This window comes from Tenebrio molitor, chromosome 2 (genome assembly GCF_963966145.1).
Source record: "Tenebrio molitor chromosome 2, icTenMoli1.1, whole genome shotgun sequence".
Taxonomy (NCBI): domain Eukaryota; kingdom Metazoa; phylum Arthropoda; class Insecta; order Coleoptera; family Tenebrionidae; genus Tenebrio; species Tenebrio molitor.
Genome location: NC_091047.1, coordinates 1,398,168 through 1,415,022, shown reverse-complemented (window position 1 = coordinate 1,415,022; position 16,855 = coordinate 1,398,168). Strand labels below are relative to the sequence as shown.

Below are 16,855 nucleotides of genomic sequence, written 5' to 3'. Positions count from 1 at the left end.
CTCCCCCCATTTCGTCAATTAAGCGATCTCAACCTGCTGATACGGGCCGGCCGTGAGAAGAGCTCGCTTTACAGTTACGAGTACCCGTCCAGGATCCTGCTGAACCTGCTGCAGCGACCGACGATTTGGATTTGTCGACTTTGCTTTGATTAATTGCCCCGCGGAACGTACGGTAGCGCGGATTCGAGCCGAGATAAGCTCGCACCTACGCTCGAAAAACCGAGGCCGGTGAGCTACCGTTCACGTTTTACAGTTACAGAGAGTCGATCGGGGCGAAGATCGATTTCCTGCGGCGAATTTCCACCAAATACGGTGGAAATTTCGACGCCGATCACGCTGACGCACCGTTAGGTTCAAGGCACCGCCGAAAAGTCGCCATTGTTCGGCGCTTATGGAGGCCTTCAACTTCCGCTTCCGTCGAGCGGTTCCCGCGACGCAACAGTTCGCACCGAATCCAGATGCTGCGACTGGTACCCGCTTTTAGGGCGAACACGCTATAGTTCGCCACTCCCGAAATCGGCACGAACTGGATCCTGCGACCGGTCCCCGCTTCTAAAACGAACGCGCTATACTTGAAATTTTCGCGATCGATCGTAGATATCTGCGATTCCTGGAATCGCGTACAGATTTCCGACTCGTCCGTCGGATCAGGTCTTGTTCGATTTTTGCTTTGTCGTCGTTATCTCGCACAATTAAAACGTAGTACAAGTCTCTCTAGGAATATTTACATGGTCGTTGTACGTTTCCTCGATGATGCAACATCTTTTATCTTGTTTCCTCTTTTCTAAGGCCCGTGCAAATGGGAGGAGGTAGATGTATCTACAATTACATCACGCGACATTGTGACTAGAGGAAGGCATTCGGTCGGCACAAAATGGACGTGTAGGTGTTCATACTTGTTTTATGGAGTGTGTATGTACCAGGAGTGTGGCGAGACTCGCGTTGGGTAACCTCGCCATGGGGCAAGTGAAATTCTGACGGGCGCTGTCGCTTCCGCCACCGCGCTATAATTTCGAAAAAAATTTCAAAATTTCTGGTTTCGATGGTTCCTCGTCGGAACAGATTATTTATCACTTTGTTGACTACACCAATTACTTCGTTATTGCGAATAATTGGACGCTAATTAGTTTATTAAACAAAATTTATTAGTAGGGAAAACACGAAACGAGTCGGGAAATTTATAACTCACTCACTGTCGTTGTCCCAACCAATGAGACGCTTTATATGGACCATAATGGAAGCCTCTACGGACAATTATTCCAATAACGATCTCAAAAACATTATTAGCATGTTAATTTTTACGACATTTTTATTTAAATAGACTAATACATATGGACAAGGCGTCACAGCCTTGTGCCATTCTTGGACGTTGACGTTACTAATTACTGTTAAAAATTTTAACAACCGCCGTACAATTCTTCGACACTATTCGGATTTACATAAAAAACTATAAACAACAATACCAGGAAATAAACAAACAATCTAAAAATATCAACAGAATCCGGAGGTTTTCTTGGGGTCCGTGCTCTCTCGAAATTCCACAAATAAAAGAAATATTTTTGTGGTAAATTTGTCCAAAATTGGGAAAAAAATCAACATCTAAATCGCAAAACGGCCGAAGTAACAACACAACATCTTACTTTTTATGAAAACTTGACAACGTCAATAGTTATTTGACTTATTTGTATATCAAGGCCGCGAAATCTTTCTTTAACGTCCGAGAGAAAAATTGTCGCCGAGGCCGCTTACGGCCGAGGCAAGACAATCTCGAGGATGTTAAAGGATTTCGCGGTCAAGGTGTATACACAACATTTTTGTGCAACCGAACAATTGTGATTATTATAAAATGAACAAGTAAAATTTACTTCACTGTCAATAAATACAATTCGGCTTACTTGTTTTTTTGTTACCACTCAGTCCCCCCGCACGCTCGTGAACGGTTTGTGAATTATAATTTGAGCTGAAGAAACGCTCTAACCATCAGTGAAGACCCCAACCAAATACATTCAGTATTTTTTTAATTATAAGCGGACAATGGATACGTACATACATACAAACAACATTCATTTGTGATATGATTTAATTTTTTCCGTTCTTTTTGTTATTGTTTACGTAAGCTTTCACAGCACACCTTCGACGTCTCTGGCGAAGAAAAAATCCTTGTGATCATCACGGTGCCGGGCGGCATAACACCGAAACAATAAAATTATCATAATTCGCTGTCGTTTTCATTTTAATTAGTCGACTTTCTTTGTGAAATCCGCGTTTAAAATTTCAGCGCTGAATTAGTCGTCAACGTGAAAAAGCATTAAAATCCAATTAATTAAGAGCAAGAGCGCAACCGTGACGCCTCCTTCATAATCTGAACGTTCGAAAAAAAAATTTTGTACGAACTGGTGCAGATCAGAAAATGGCTCCTGAAACCGTCTCCGTTTCCGACGAAAGCAAAACGAATCGACTCCGGATTTATATTTTCTCGCGGAAGATAAGGCGATTTACGGTGAGCCGTTGGTGATTTATCGCCGTTTTCGAACGGCCATGTGGGAAACTGGGGAACTGCATAATTAGATAACAGCATTTGTTGCACAAGGAGCGATCACCATCGGCTGGAGATGGAAGTCGGGCGTTGCGCGTCGGCTTTTACGACGGAGATGTTGAGCAATCGAAAAATGCAGCACCACATCGTCGGAGCGGAAGGACTCGAACAGTTAGATCCGTAATCGTCCTCGACAGGAGCGTAGCGGTTTTTCCTGTGGAAAAGGATATCGCGCCGTGGGATCGGGGTCAATGTTTGTTGTGAATTCGCCGGCGTGCGACAATGGCTTGACGAATTTTCACTTGATACGACTCAATTAAGAAGTCATTTCTTCAGACAATCGTTCATTAGAGACGTTGCGACATTATTAAAAGTGAAATCGGGGGGGAGGGCGGTGCGAGACTGAATATTAACACCGATTTCGGAACGAGCGGTGGGAATTAAAAAATAATCGAGCGGGGCCCAAGGCCCCCAAGTCTTACAACACGAAAGTTCTCACCCTCATTGTTTCACCCAAATCTACAATAATTGTAAATATACTTACGTAAATATACATTTTTTTTCCAAGAAGACCGTACAGATTGTCAGTATTAAAATACAGCTGATCTAACACAAATCAGACTTATGCTATTTTGATTACGGTACATTTTGTCGACATTGCAAACAACTTTTTTTACAATATTTAATATTTTTACGGTGTACTTTTTGGACGGTGTTGGGAAATTTAAAAAGTCGATTTTGTAATCAACTGGTTCGTTAAAACAAAATTTGACCAAGAAACAACACAGAAGTTTACGAAAGAACTGCAGTGTGTTCTAAATTTGTGTTGTTTCGTTCCAAATTGAACAAAAACTTGCCAAGAAAATTTATCAGAAAGAGCTCTTAAAAAAAGAGACCCTCTGCAATCTCCAGATCTAACACTCTTTGACTTTATTTGGTCATATGAAATTAGAGCATCGAGATTTCAGGAGAAATATTTCCATCTTACTTTTCATAAAATTTTGTGAGGTGCAGAAAAAAAAAATCTTATTTTTTATATTGGAACGGAACGGACATGAAAGAAAATATGGGAAAGTAAACGTGAAAGAAAAGAAAACCGAAACAAGAAAAAGTTATACGAAGGAAAATGGGACGGAAATCTTCCAAATCGAAAACAAAGAAACAAAATGAAACGTTTTCGGAAATTTTTTCAGGATTTATGGCGAATGTAATGAAAATGCTTCTGCCGTTGCGTTGGCAACAAACATTTCCCCAAAAACTCTTCGTTTTTTCCGAATTTCTTTTAATTAAGCGAATGACGTTTATGTCAAAATTTACGAAATTTCACAGCTATGTTTTATGTTTTTTAATTCAAGGCCACGTTAACTTTGCAAATGTATTGTGGGTTGCATTTTCAATTCCGTTGGACTCAGTTACGCGTCTTCGTATACCAATGGTAATTAGTTACTTTACGTTATGGTTTCTTAATTTTGTCCTTTAGCGTATCACGCAACAGTTATCTGTTTAACAACCAATTCGGCCCGAAGGAATAAATCATAACCGATGAACGGATTCGAACTAGTGATGGCGTAACAAACGACTGCCTGATGTACAGTCCGCGTCTCTCAGTTCGACAATTTAAAATTCAGAAAGAAGACAAACGTCTAAATCAGGTGTACCACAGGGGAGTGTTCTCGGACCCATCTTCATATACATATATCTCACATAAAATGGTTTTTAGAGCCAAATAAAATGGAGATGTTGTTAGTCATGCAGAGGTCACAAGTCTTCCTGTCGTGGAAAACAACTTTGTTAATTTCGGTCGATTCAAAAATGGAATCAAAATATCTTCAAATTAAGCAAACTACCCATTGTTCCAGCCAGTTTATAATAAAAGTCAGCGTGCCGAGATTTATGTTACAAGAAGTTACAAATTTTCTAGGAGCAACAATAGAACATATCTTAAACTGGGAAAAACCTGCTAAACGGTTAAAACGGAGCTCGCTTTATTTATTATGGATACTTAATAAAATGACCAATCAAAAAATTTACTCACAACGGAGATGGTTTTGTTCTGCTCTGGTGTGAAACATCTCTGGAGTCATTAAAATCGAAAAAGTTTTCAGTCCAGAACTAGCTCAATATTTTTTAGTTTATGCAGAAACCAGAATTCTTTTTGTACGATCGTAATATGTACATACGAGTACATCCAAAAAACTTTTTTTTTAGTATTTTCGACCATCCATTTATTCAAAAATGCTCTAAGGAATAGAATTCTTCTGAATATATCATAAAAGAGAGAATTTGTACAAATGTATGTATCCCATGTTCAGTTATAACTAAAAAACGACTCGATAGATTTTGACGGGGTCTTCGATAATAGGAAGAGCGTTTCTTTAACTGCAGTTTTAGTACACAAGACCTTGCATCACCTAGCGAGAGGGCCGAGCAAACGAAGAGCCAACTCGGCGGATTGAGAATTTTTGCAGCACACTCGGAGCGATTGCTTAGCAACGGAGTGTCCACAAGACAAGAACTCCTATTATTGTATATTTTTATTCGCTTTCTGTCTCGAACCTGTCAATTCGACGCACTTCGCGTACCGCACCGACTCTTTGGAAAAATCCACTTACAGCACGCCACCCAAGCACTGCCTCTCGCGTACACTTATCGACCGGTCGACTTTTCCCGTAAAAGCTTAATTGCACCGAGAAGGGCCCCGACGACCATTTATCTCCGCTTATTTATCGCCCATCGGTTAAATAATGGTCCGGCCTAATGGCAATATTAATGTTAGGAGCTGCATGCGATTTACCGACCAATTTGCATATTATACCAGTCCTTTACCTTAAGACTGTATTACTTAGGCGGGCAGCTTGATTGAACGCGTGTCTCTGCCTCGTTTATTTATTATCCCGGTGGAGGCGGCGGGACTCCGACTATTTTTCCCCTCCGACGCGACTCGCTGTTGCTGAGGATCGAGTCTTGAGCGGTTTTGGTGTCAAGGCGGCGGCCGCCGCTGCCTGCATTTTAATGCCCACACGCTGTCACCGGCACCACCAAGAAACCATTTCCAAAAAGTACTCCGCACACACAGCGAGAACGCCATTTTTCTCGGTGAGTCACGACGAGTGTCAACACGTTCCCGATTATTTCATAAATTCACGCAACAAGTGCCAACACGTAATTTCTCACAAGCGACGATTTCAACAATTCCGACAAGATAACCACCGCTCTCACGCGGCAACACTCATTTTGAAGACATTTCAAAAGTGTTTCTCTCGTTTCGCGGAATCATCTTCGGCGAATAGATTCGGGTTTTCCGTAAAGAATGGGGTTTGTATTTTTTTTACATTGGCAAAAACACTTTCAACGGCTTGTTAGAATATTCATTTAAATCGGACGAAACCAAAAAATACCAAAATGAAAATGTTCTGTGTCGATATCTCTCTATGTAGGTTCAGTACATAAAAAAAAAACAATCATAGTGTGATAATAATTAATGTAAGTGTCGGAGAAACTTGAGAAAGGAAACTTTGTTGCCAGGGGAGTTGCTTTGGGTAAGCAAAGTAGCAAGTAATTTTTTTTTAATTTTCGAAGAGCCTGCCGAGGCGACCTTCGTTTCCTGCGGGGCTGCGTGAAAAATTCGCAGGAAACCGATCGGAATGCCGTTAAATACCGTCCAAAGATGGAATTTCCTGCCATGCGGCAGAATCTCCACCGATCCTAGGAAATTCGGTACCACTTTGGCCGACGCAATCGAACGGTTCCAATAAGCAATAAAGCGCCGACCTTGGTGCACCGTGGCAATTAAAAGATTGCAGTCAAAAAAGTAAAACCCGACGTACGCCGCCATTTACATAATTCTCATTTCGACATTAATAACAGGAACCCACGCAGATCGCCGGATAGAATTCAACAATGGGACCCGGTACCCATGGCAGAATAAAAAAAAAATTAATTAAAACAATACTCGATTTCGAAACGGCTCCCAAGACTGTAATTTTTAATTGAATTTAATCCGCCCGACTCGATTAAGTCGACTTTACACGGCGGTTTTACTCACGCCAGCGGTTACGTAAATCTCTGGGACTGGCGTCCTGCCTCTTCGGCAGGATTCGGCCGGGTTGCAGGACGGGAGGCCGGCACGAAACGGTCCGGTCTGTCGAGGGACTTACTGTTGGGTCGTGGAGGGCCGCCTCGGGGGCACAGATCACCAAAGAAGCACCACTTTCACTGATCGGATCACTGGCGATTTCGATAGGCGATCAAGCGTACAACCCGACGAAGAGTCATCAGCGCAGCGTCGTTCTCTGATAATTGCTGCCGTTATGAGGACATTGCTGGGCAGAGTCGGTGTGCACCAGGTTCACTGCTCTCGATCGACTCCGAGACTACCGCAACGAGAGCGACAGCAGCGGCGAATGCAAAAAACAGCGCCACGGCGGAACACGAACGAACTACCGCGGCCAGAGTTGGCAGGGTCCGGGTGCCCGGATTTCAGCAGGAATTCCAACGGAGAAAAAAACAAGAAGATGTCGCACAGTTTCGGGTTTCGCGGCAGGTGGACCGAGTAGAATTATAGTAGTGCCCTGTTCCTGAAAAAAAAATGGCTGACAAAGAGCAGGAACTATCAACTTTGATTGTGACGTTTTCAACTTAGAATTTTTATAATAGTTGCCTCGATCAAAGATAATTTGATAAAAATGAAATGAAAATAACGTGTTGATGACCTTTGACCATTTTGGTTCGAGCGAGAGGACCTCCACTTCCTCGGGTTAGCATTTCCGTGGCGTTCCCCCGAAAGTCGACCCGTCCGGGGCCCATGCCCGAGACCCGGCGTTCCTGATGACCGACAAACGCCTCATAATTATCGGTTTTAAAACCCGCAGAGCCCACCACTCCTTTTACGTCGTTTACTTTCTACGGTGTCAAGTTCTAATTAATATTAGCGCTGCAAGGACACCTCAAAGAGGTCGACAGTTCTCTGAATTGCACATTTTTCGGATCGCGGTGCACCCAGAGACCTTGCAATTAATTTGCACTTAGGAGTTTCGACAATAGGAAGGAAGCAGTTGAGGCTGCTGGACCTTTAATGGGACTTTCTCTAGTCAAGGCCGCAGTTTTTAAAGATTTACGATGATCGGGATCTGCGTTGGGAGTCGCGCTTTTGCACGTTCGCCAAAGCATGAGGTTCGTTAAGTCGGGAAAAAACGAAGCCGAAGAACCCTCCGGGTAACGACTTCTCGTGGGTACGGCCGGTGATAAGACCTCGCGGGTCAGACCGGAGGGTCCCGACCATCCCGCTTATTGGTAACAGTTAAGCGTAATCAGTGCCGGGTGTTGATGGTCTTATATGGGTATGGAAAAAGGCACCCGTAATTGGTATACATGGCTCTCAGTTACTAAACATGACCTTTACGGTAAATTAAATGAGGTATCATTTTATAATTTCACTTGCGAGCGCTAACACCATTTATTAAAGCAATATTGCACTCTTATTACCAGCGAGGGAAACGTTTTACATTCCATTAGCGGCGCATTTAGTTAAATCGTTAACTCGACGATAACCAATGCCGACCGGCTCTGGCACTTTTCAAATGAAAAAGTGAAAATGCCCGAGCAAACAAAACTGTTAATGGATGAGAGAATTTAAAAAGAACAAAAAGAACAAGCTTCTTCGGCTGTAACGAGAAAAAGAGGTGGATTTTGATCTTCCATCAGGCGATGGGAAAGTGGATTTGGAAAAATCCGAAGAATCTGACATTGTGGAAGATGAGGATGACGTAACTAGCGCAGACAAGTTGTATTTTGAAGACCAAAACACACCAGAATTATATTTACGGTCATTTTAGCCGGTGGAGAAAAACGGTGGAAGATTAACGAATAAAAAAGAAGTCGTATTTCTTCCACCCACTCGAGATGTAGAATTTTTGCGTGTGGTGGTTTTGGTGGTGAGGAAAGAGAAGGTAATGAAGGTAATGGCAACATTGAAAAGTGCAAAGACCAGTAAAAGGAAGAAAGAAGATGACAAAAAGAAAATAAACAAGTAACAAAAGTAAAAGCAAAGGCATGTTACGTTTGAGAGTCGAGATAAAATTAAGAAATGATCATGATGAATAAAGGGGGAAAATGGAGGATAAAAAGGGGCAGAATAACAACACGTGAAGGATGAAGCGAATGAAAAAAAGCTTGAGGAAAACGTGGTTGCACGAATTGACGAGACAAGGGAATACCTGAGCCTCGCCCGTGCGCTTTTCCGCCGAAAAAGTGAAAATGATTGTCACCGCCCGGTTTCACTTTTAATCGGAATGTCACGATCTCCTCATGCTCAAACGGGAACGCTAATTGGGTCCACCTTGTAAAGACGTAATTGCTTTGTGCCAGTTCCACCCAAAAAAATGCCAAACGCGCTATTACAATATCAGCCGATTACCTCATCAATATTTATACTGCTTAGATTACAACTCCGTTCGCCTCCGATACGATCTCGCAGGCATTTGGATCACGTGACGCGCCCATCGCAAAAAATACTTTTTTCCCGACCGGGTCGCCGTGTTTGGGGAGCGCAGGGGCCCCACCGACGTCGTCGTTGTCGAGCGAGGGGCCGCGTCGGAGACGAAATCGCAGACCAGATTATCGGTTCCGCGGAACAGGATAATTGATGGGCTCGGATGCCGTCTGGGCCTCGACCACCCCCCGTTCAAGGCTGAGCAGCGCGTCATGAAAAAAGGAAGAGAATAAACATGGAATAAAAAGGCAACGGAGAGATGAACGATGCACGGTCACGTTTAGAGGAGTCGAACGCAGCGGGGTAGTCCACGTTTTCCGCTGAAAAAATCCTCGAACGGGCTCGATTTATTTATATTAATTTTGCATCGAGACTAGCGCATCTGCTGGGCTGTTCCGTCGAAGGACGGCCTCGCTATCGCCGCGTGGTTTATGCCCAGCGATAAATACGTCCGAGATCGGATGCACCTGCGTCTGCTTTCAGCGGGTTCGATTTTTTTCTCGGATAAATTATTTCATCGTGGACGGCGACCGCCGCAAACGGGTTCGGTGTATTGTTGGTTGCATAGCCGACGACGATTTTTTCAATATAACGTCTTCGTTAAAATGACCGCTCGCAAGCCCCCCAACCAGAAATGTACATTGCAAACGTGAAAATATACTCACAGAACGGTGGGGCTGCGGAGTGCACCCAGGTCAGAGGATGGCGGCGTGGAAGGGATCATTTGCGGTAACTGTAACAACGAAATGTCGATATTAATTACATTCGTCTGATGGAGTCAGTACCTGTAAAATTTTGAGCTTCGTTGTAGGAACTAAAACAGAAAATATTCAAGCTAGGCCGCCATATCTCGACGTAACAATGTCAACTGTCAAATTTCAGCGGTAGAGACATCTGTCGTGTATTACGTCAACTACTACAATAAACAATTCTAACAGCTTGTTTCTTTTGAAAATGGAAATTGTGCACGTTGTGTAAATCTGTTTTTTTATTTATTTTTTATGGATTAGCCGTCTTTTTATTGCAAAAATACTCACCCGAAAATGAATTCGAAATCTAATTCGTACGAAGAGGAAAACATCGCGGTAAGAGCTTAACCTGTACTGTCAAACACAAATCTAATAAGTCCCTTTAGCGCGGCTGTTTGAAGCTCAACAACAAAATTTACCCGGTATTCGAGGGCCTCAACACCGTCGGAAGAAGCCCCGAGGCGATCATCAACCTAAAACACCTGGTAGGTAACGACGCATTTAAAACTGACCTAACCTCAAATTTTAGAACATCAGCAAACAACACGCCATTATTACGATAACGGACGAAGGCGTCCACTACATCAGCGACTTCAGCTCGTCCAACGGCACGATCCTCGACAACACGAAACTGAATCCGCTAAAACTGTACCGGCTGGACAACGGCGCTTCCATCAAGTTCGCAGACATTTTTTGCACATATAAGACACTCAGTGCCACCGAAAAGCTGACCAATAATGCGGAGGAGTCGCAGATTCTCGATGACAGCTTTTACGCGGCCGGCACCCAAACAATTGAGTTACCAGAAGTTCATGAGATTGGCATCAATGAGATGGCCACTCAAATCATGACTCCAAAAGCAACCAGTTTCAATGAGATGGACACAGAGATACAAACTTTGGACGACACTAGTGGCGACTCGATCGATTTTTCAACCATGCAAAAAGCCGAGTCGCAAATGATAAGTCGGGGGACGGGATTTTCGGAGATTTCGCCGAGTAAAGTGAATTCCAGCGATTTATTAAAATCTGATGACGACGAACCGCCCCTGTCGCAAATACGTCCGGTTAAAACTGGTAGAAAAAAATTAATCGAGAGCGATCACGAGTCTGACACGGATGACGAAGTTGAACATGTTCCAGAAAAAAATATGTCAAGATACGTAATCAGTGACGATTCAGAGACCGATATTGAAAATGAGGAGGAAAAAGAAATGGACGAGGCCGATGTAGTGATACCGATGACGCAAGATGGGGAACAAAAAACGAGCGAAGAACCGTCAATAAGCAGCCTCGCGGTCAGCGAGCAGATTAATGATGAAGCAGGGGAGCAAAGAAATGAAGAAATGCCAACAGAGGAAACTGTTGGATCTATCAAAGATGCAGAAAAGGAAGACGAAAGAGTAATCAAAGATGCAGAAAAGGAAGACGAAAGAGTAATCAAAGATGCAGAAAAAGAAGACGAAAGAGTAAATGAGAACGAAACGCTTGCAAAAGATGATCTTCCGTCTTCAGAGGAAATAGATGTTCTACATTATGAAGGGGAGAAAAATGAAGACGAGGGAAAAGTAGTTATGGAAGAAGGAAAAGATGAAGAAGATAATGTCGGTCCATCTTCTGAAGATAAAACGGATCGGCCAACTCCGCAAGTAGATACGGAATTTGCGAATAGTAAGAAGGACCAAAAAGATGGTAACTTTGAGGTGGATCAGAATCTTCAACGTGGAGAAGAACTGGAAATATCCAAAAGTAATAATCAAACAAATGAAGATATTTCAGAAGAAGGTGGAAGTGAAAAAATTGAAGACGCGTTTGATCAACAAACCCAACAGGTGGATTTTGATTTTGTAAATCACGGGGAAGTGAATTTGGAAAAATCAGAAGAATCGAAAATCGTGGAAGATCAAGATGATGTTGTTACCGCCGACAAATTAGATTTTGAAGATCACAACACGCCAGACTTATATTTGCAGTCAACTCAACCGTTGGATAAAAATGATGAAAGATCAAAAGATAAAGAAGAAGCAGACTTTCTTCCGCCTACTCAAGCTCTGAGAATTTTGCACGGAGATGGCGAGGAAGGAGAAGCAGGAATGTTAAATGATGGTTCATCTTCCAAAACGAACGGTGACGAAGATAATGATTACTTTCAACAATCTACACAATCATTGGCAGACTTACTTGGTAATGACAAAATTGAGAATTCAGTTTCGGAGGAAAAAGAAGACCAAGATGAGATGGGTCTGGCGCGTACTCAGTCGCTGGAATTGATACACGGGGAAGAAATTTTAATGGAGTTGAAAAATGATTCTTTGGCTGTAAACAAGGAGCGTCTTTTGGTATCCAAAGATAAAGAAGATGAAGATGTTTTCTTATCACCTACTAAAGCTTTAGATCACCTACTCAGCGAAGGTTCTCCCGGAATCGGTAAAAATCGATCAAAAGAAAAATTGTCAAGATCTAGAGATATAGAAGAAGATGACAGTTTTATTCTTCCGCCGACTCAAGCAATGGAACTTTTGCACAAGGACGATTCTAATTTTAACCAAGTCGAGGATCAGTTGGCTGAGATTTTCATCAGTCAGAACGACATTTTGTTGGGGACTCAACAGTTAGTGGATGTCTTGGAGACAACACACGACGACGATGTCGTAGACGACAGTTTTGCGGAAGACTTTGGACGGTCAACGCGAAGTAAAAGTTGGATTTTTAAGAAACCCGAACCTATCAGCGTCGACTTGGTGAAAGAAATACTCGAAGAAGATATAAAATCTATTGAAAATAAAAAGGAGGTGAAAAGTGTGTCAGAAGAAAACGCTGACGATAAACTGGAGGCGCAGAGCGAAAAAGAAGGAAAAGTTACCGCGAAGAGTAATAAAGAGAAGGAAGATGGTGAGAAAGTAGAGAGTAAACAAGTGAGAAAAGCAGAAACGAAAGATGATAAAAATATTGGTAAAAATAAAAGAGAGACAAGGAAGCAAAGCATGGTTAGGTTTGAGAGCCAAGAAGGTAAAGATGAAGAAAAGAAGAAAAATAGTCAGGGAGACGATGATGAAAAGAAAGTAGGCAGAAAAGAGATTAAAATGAGTAATAAGGAAGTCCAGAGAAATGTTGAAAAAGAAGAGGATAAAAAAGGGCAGACGAGCAAGACAAAAGTGGAGAACGAAACGAACGAAAAAGAATTTCGGATTGGTGAAGGTGGGAGAAGGAGTACGAGGAGTCAAGTGAGCAATGATGATAAGAAAAAGTCCGGCTCGCAGGTTCGCAAAGAAAAAACCACGGAAATTGACACTGGGAATTTGAGTCTTGAAATCAAGAAGAAAAAAGAAAAAAGTAGCAGTAACGATGGAAGAATGGAAGGTAAAGAAGAAGGCAAGGAGAAACAACAGGTGACTAATAAGAAGGATCAAAACGAGGATCAAAGTAATGTGGAAACGAGACGGAGTAGAAGACAACAAAATATTACAAAGGATCAAAAATCCAAATTAGAAGTTGACCAAGGATCAGATTCGACGGATAACAACAGCCAAGAGTCGGGCGAAAACAAAAGAAGAACTAGACGAACGAAAGACAGTCAAGAGTCTACAGTGGAAGTCGACAAGAGCGACAGTAACGAAGAAGGTGGGAACAGTAGAAGAAGCAAAAGAAAGGAGAATATAAATTCGCTAAACCAAAAACAAATAACTACAAATGCAAGTAAAAAGAAAGAATCGCAAAGTAGCAACGAGGAAGAAACACCAAACACCAGAAGAACATCCAAGAGGAAAAAGGACGACAAACAGGAAAATAAAGAAATGTCACCGATAGCGAAAAAAAGAGTAACGGTTGAGTCCGAAGAAGGGAATAAGAAGCGCGACAAAGAGAACGACGAAGGTAAAGGGACACCGAAGAAGCGCTCGTTAAAAGTGGCGAACGTCGATTCTGGAGACGAATTCGAGGCGAAAATTCCAAAACTGCAGAATTCCTCCGACAAAACAACACCGACCAAAGCAAAAACTTCGTCAGAACCCACGAGAAAATCAACAAGAAACGCGAAGAAAATTACTCCGGATGACGAGGATACCGCCTTGTCATCGTCGAGCATCCAAAACGACGTTTCTTCGTCGTCGACGATCGACGAATCCGCACTGCGACGCAGACGCCTGAGCGCCAACAGCAGACGTTTGAAGAAAGAGGAAGAAATGAAAGGTGACAAGAAAGAGGAAGAAATGAAAGGTGAGAAGAAAGAGGAAGAAATGAAAGGTGAGAAGAAGACGGTGACGAGAAGAGCGAGTGCCGTGAAAGCGTCTCCCGGGATGCTCACCACACCAGAGGTACGTTACGAATTAGTCGATCGATAAATCGCACAATATTTTTTCCAGAGGTTTAAAAGACAAACAAAACCCAAAGTGGTTTTTACGATGATGGACAACCCAGAGTTGGAATCTCTAATCAGACAATTGGGTAGGTTCGCACGAATATTGTCGTTAAATGTTGCAATCGTGGTTTGAACAGGAGGAAGTGTCGTGGACACCGTCGACGCGTGTACAGTTCTGGTGACGGAAAGCGTGAAGCGATCCCAAAAATTGTTGTGCGCTGTCGGACAAGGAAAGCCGATCTGTTCCCCCAAGTGGTTGGAAGCCTGCAAAAAGGCGTACTCATTCGTCGGTAAATTTAAAAAATTGGTCCGGTGTTGGTTTCCGAAATGACGAATATTTTTCAGATCCGTGGAATTACATTCTCGTAGATCGAGAAGCAGAGAAGAAGTGGAGCTTTTCTCTGCGCGAATCTCTGAACAGAAGCGCCAAAACTAAGCAGTTGGAGAATCACACCTTTCAGTTAATCGTCAATAACGCCGCGGACGTGTTGAAAGGTGGGTTTTAACGATTGCACTTGCATTTTATGCATCCGCGTATTTTTCAGGAGCCATAGAGGCGTGCGGAGGCAAATGCGTCACGCGCAACTTGGCCAAATCCGGCACTGATAATTTAATTATAGTGTCGTCCGAGAACAACAGGAGTAAATACAGTAAAATTCTCAAGCAAAATCCAGAAATTAAGGTTGTCGAAGCTGAGGCGATTTTCGACGGAACGCTTCGACAAGAATTTAGGTTTAATAAGCACCTCTTATCGTGAAAGATATATATTTTGCAAATCAATTTTAATAAAGTATACATCCAAAGCGTTTTTTTTTGCACGATATCGATACAGTCACAAAAGATCACACGATTTAATGTCGGACATGCTTTTTTTAACGTCCGTCAAAAAATGCAAGTTTTTTCATTCGTTTGCGTTCATAAAATATGTGATTTTTGATTCGGTCAAGAACCGTTAAAAAAAGTGCCATAGCGGTTCATCTTTGTACGCATTTTGCGTTAAAAAAAGTGTAGCGTGTCATTTTTTAACGCAATTATAAAATTTTTCATTCATAATTAGTAGTTTTTTTAACGGATTCGTTTGTAAATTGGGATTTTTTCGCATGAGTGGGCCAATTTAAAACGCGAGTAAAACGAGCGTTTTAAAGGTCCACGGATTCACACAGGGGAAAATTTTCAAATTTTGAGTGTCGAAAATAACTAGTAAATTTACTGTATTGATGTTGGTAGCCTGAAGTGTCAACTGACAGACGTCAAAAAATAAATCTCGCAGAGAACAAAGCAAATTAGTAAATAAGAAGGAACAAAACGTTTAATTTTCATTCTGGGATTTGGACTTCTCCGGCAGTAAATTTTCTCACGTCTTTTGGGCAATTTGCCTAATTTGCGGCGGCGTTAGTGATAAACTTTCTTCAGCATTCATTTTCAAACATCAAATGCGAAAATAAAAAAAATCTGACGTTTTCAATTAATTTTTTTCACAGCCGGCTAAAATTATGCCAAATAAAAAATGTCACCAACCACCGCAAAATTCCCTACATTTAAAATTTTTATTTTTTTATTTATAAAATGGTATAAAGCGGCAAAATAGAAAAAATTATGTATATATATGGTTGCGGTTGCTATTCTACACATATTCTATTAATGTGATTTTGATTGTTGAAAATTAATTTAAAATAAAGGTAATTGTCATTGTTATCTTTTAGGCAAATTTCAATTGGGACAAGATGTCCAAAACAAATTTGATTGATGTGAGAAGTTTTCTTGACTACTTTGATCAAAACAAATTGAATCAAGAAATACATGAACGCCATGAAAGATTCGCAGAGTTTGCCAGGCTTAAGCAAAGACATTTAAAAAAAAAGGAATTTAACATTAAGAGCATTCAATAAATCTTTCCAAGATTTATACAGGAAGGTTAATGCATCTGCCCATCCAATGTTCACTGGCAAAGATATCCTTGTTATTAGAAAAAATGACCTAGAGCCCCGAGAACTAAGGGTAGTAGGATTTTTGTGGGATAAGTTCCCTCTACCAAGAGGGAACATACATGTAAAATAGTCAAATGGTCAAATGCATAACCTGGTAAAAAAATTTAAAAAATAAAAATATTTGAATAAAGGTATTGATTTTGTTCTTTTTTCTAAAACAGGTGTTTTTCGTTTCAAATGACGCTTTTTTGCTACCATTGATGTTTCACGTTCAGACAACAACAAATGTTAATTTTTATTGGTTTTTTGCAACAAATACTACTGATTAGTTCAGATACTGATGCAGAAACACGCAATTAATGCTGTTCTGGCTTTTTGACAGTGAATTTTTTTTGTTCTTCACTAGGTAAGTTTGTGATTAAAATAATTGTAACTTTTTTTAATAAATTAAGTTCTTCATTAAGAATAATTTCAAAAACTTGATCATTTATTTTACAGAAATAAAGTTTTCCATTTATTATAAATTTGTTTCACAGTCTAGGACTGGTTTACAAATCTATGAGGGGGATGATGACCAACTCAATAGACCGGGACCAATGGCTTAACGTGACTTCCGAATCACGAGATAGAATATAGCCTTTTTTTAATTTCGTCCTGGACAAGTTTTCTCCCTCCACGGTGTGTGTGCTGAAGGGGCCCAACAAAAAACAAGGCAAAAAGGCAAATTTTAACTTTTAACAAAGGCTTTTTTAATATGCTTTAAAAACATGTCAAAACCTTTAAAAAAACAAAGTGT

At 41.4% G+C, this 16,855-nt stretch overlaps 2 protein-coding genes across 6 annotated transcripts in view; one reads left to right on the top strand and one right to left on the bottom strand.

Moving 5' to 3' along the window:
* B4 overlaps positions 1-16,855 on the bottom strand; it is a 157,694-nt gene that overhangs the window by 23,611 nt on the left and 117,228 nt on the right. The window contains exons 1-2 of one of the 5 annotated variants that reach the window (XM_069037025.1): positions 10,064-10,226; positions 9,692-9,759 (exon numbers count right to left, since the gene is read on the bottom strand). The gene's annotated coding sequence lies outside the window, so the exon portion shown is untranslated. Of the gene's footprint in view, positions 1-6,581; positions 6,923-9,691; positions 9,760-9,811; positions 9,943-10,063; positions 10,227-16,855 lie in introns of those variants that run through there. The other 4 variants (XM_069037024.1, XM_069037026.1, XM_069037027.1 and 1 more) reach the window with 4 other exon arrangements.
* LOC138122732 (enolase-phosphatase E1-like) lies at positions 9,968-14,934 on the top strand. Its single transcript, XM_069037018.1, has 7 exons — positions 9,968-10,111; positions 10,162-10,260; positions 10,305-14,087; positions 14,136-14,217; positions 14,269-14,421; positions 14,477-14,626; positions 14,677-14,934. The coding sequence occupies exons 1-7, from the start codon at positions 10,070-10,072 to the stop codon at positions 14,886-14,888; spliced, it is 4,521 nt and encodes a 1,506-aa protein (XP_068893119.1). The 5' UTR covers positions 9,968-10,069; the 3' UTR covers positions 14,889-14,934.

Excerpts from the sequence above, each read along its gene's own strand:
- LOC138122732 (XM_069037018.1), top strand. The coding sequence starts at position 10,070 with ATGAATTCGAAATCTAATTCGTACGAAGAGGAAAACATCGCG. Across the intron at positions 10,112-10,161 it reads ACGAAGAGGAAAACATCGCG|CGCGGCTGTTTGAAGCTCAA; the intron begins GTAAGAGCTTAA and ends AAGTCCCTTTAG. Across the intron at positions 10,261-10,304 it reads TCATCAACCTAAAACACCTG|AACATCAGCAAACAACACGC; the intron begins GTAGGTAACGAC and ends CTCAAATTTTAG.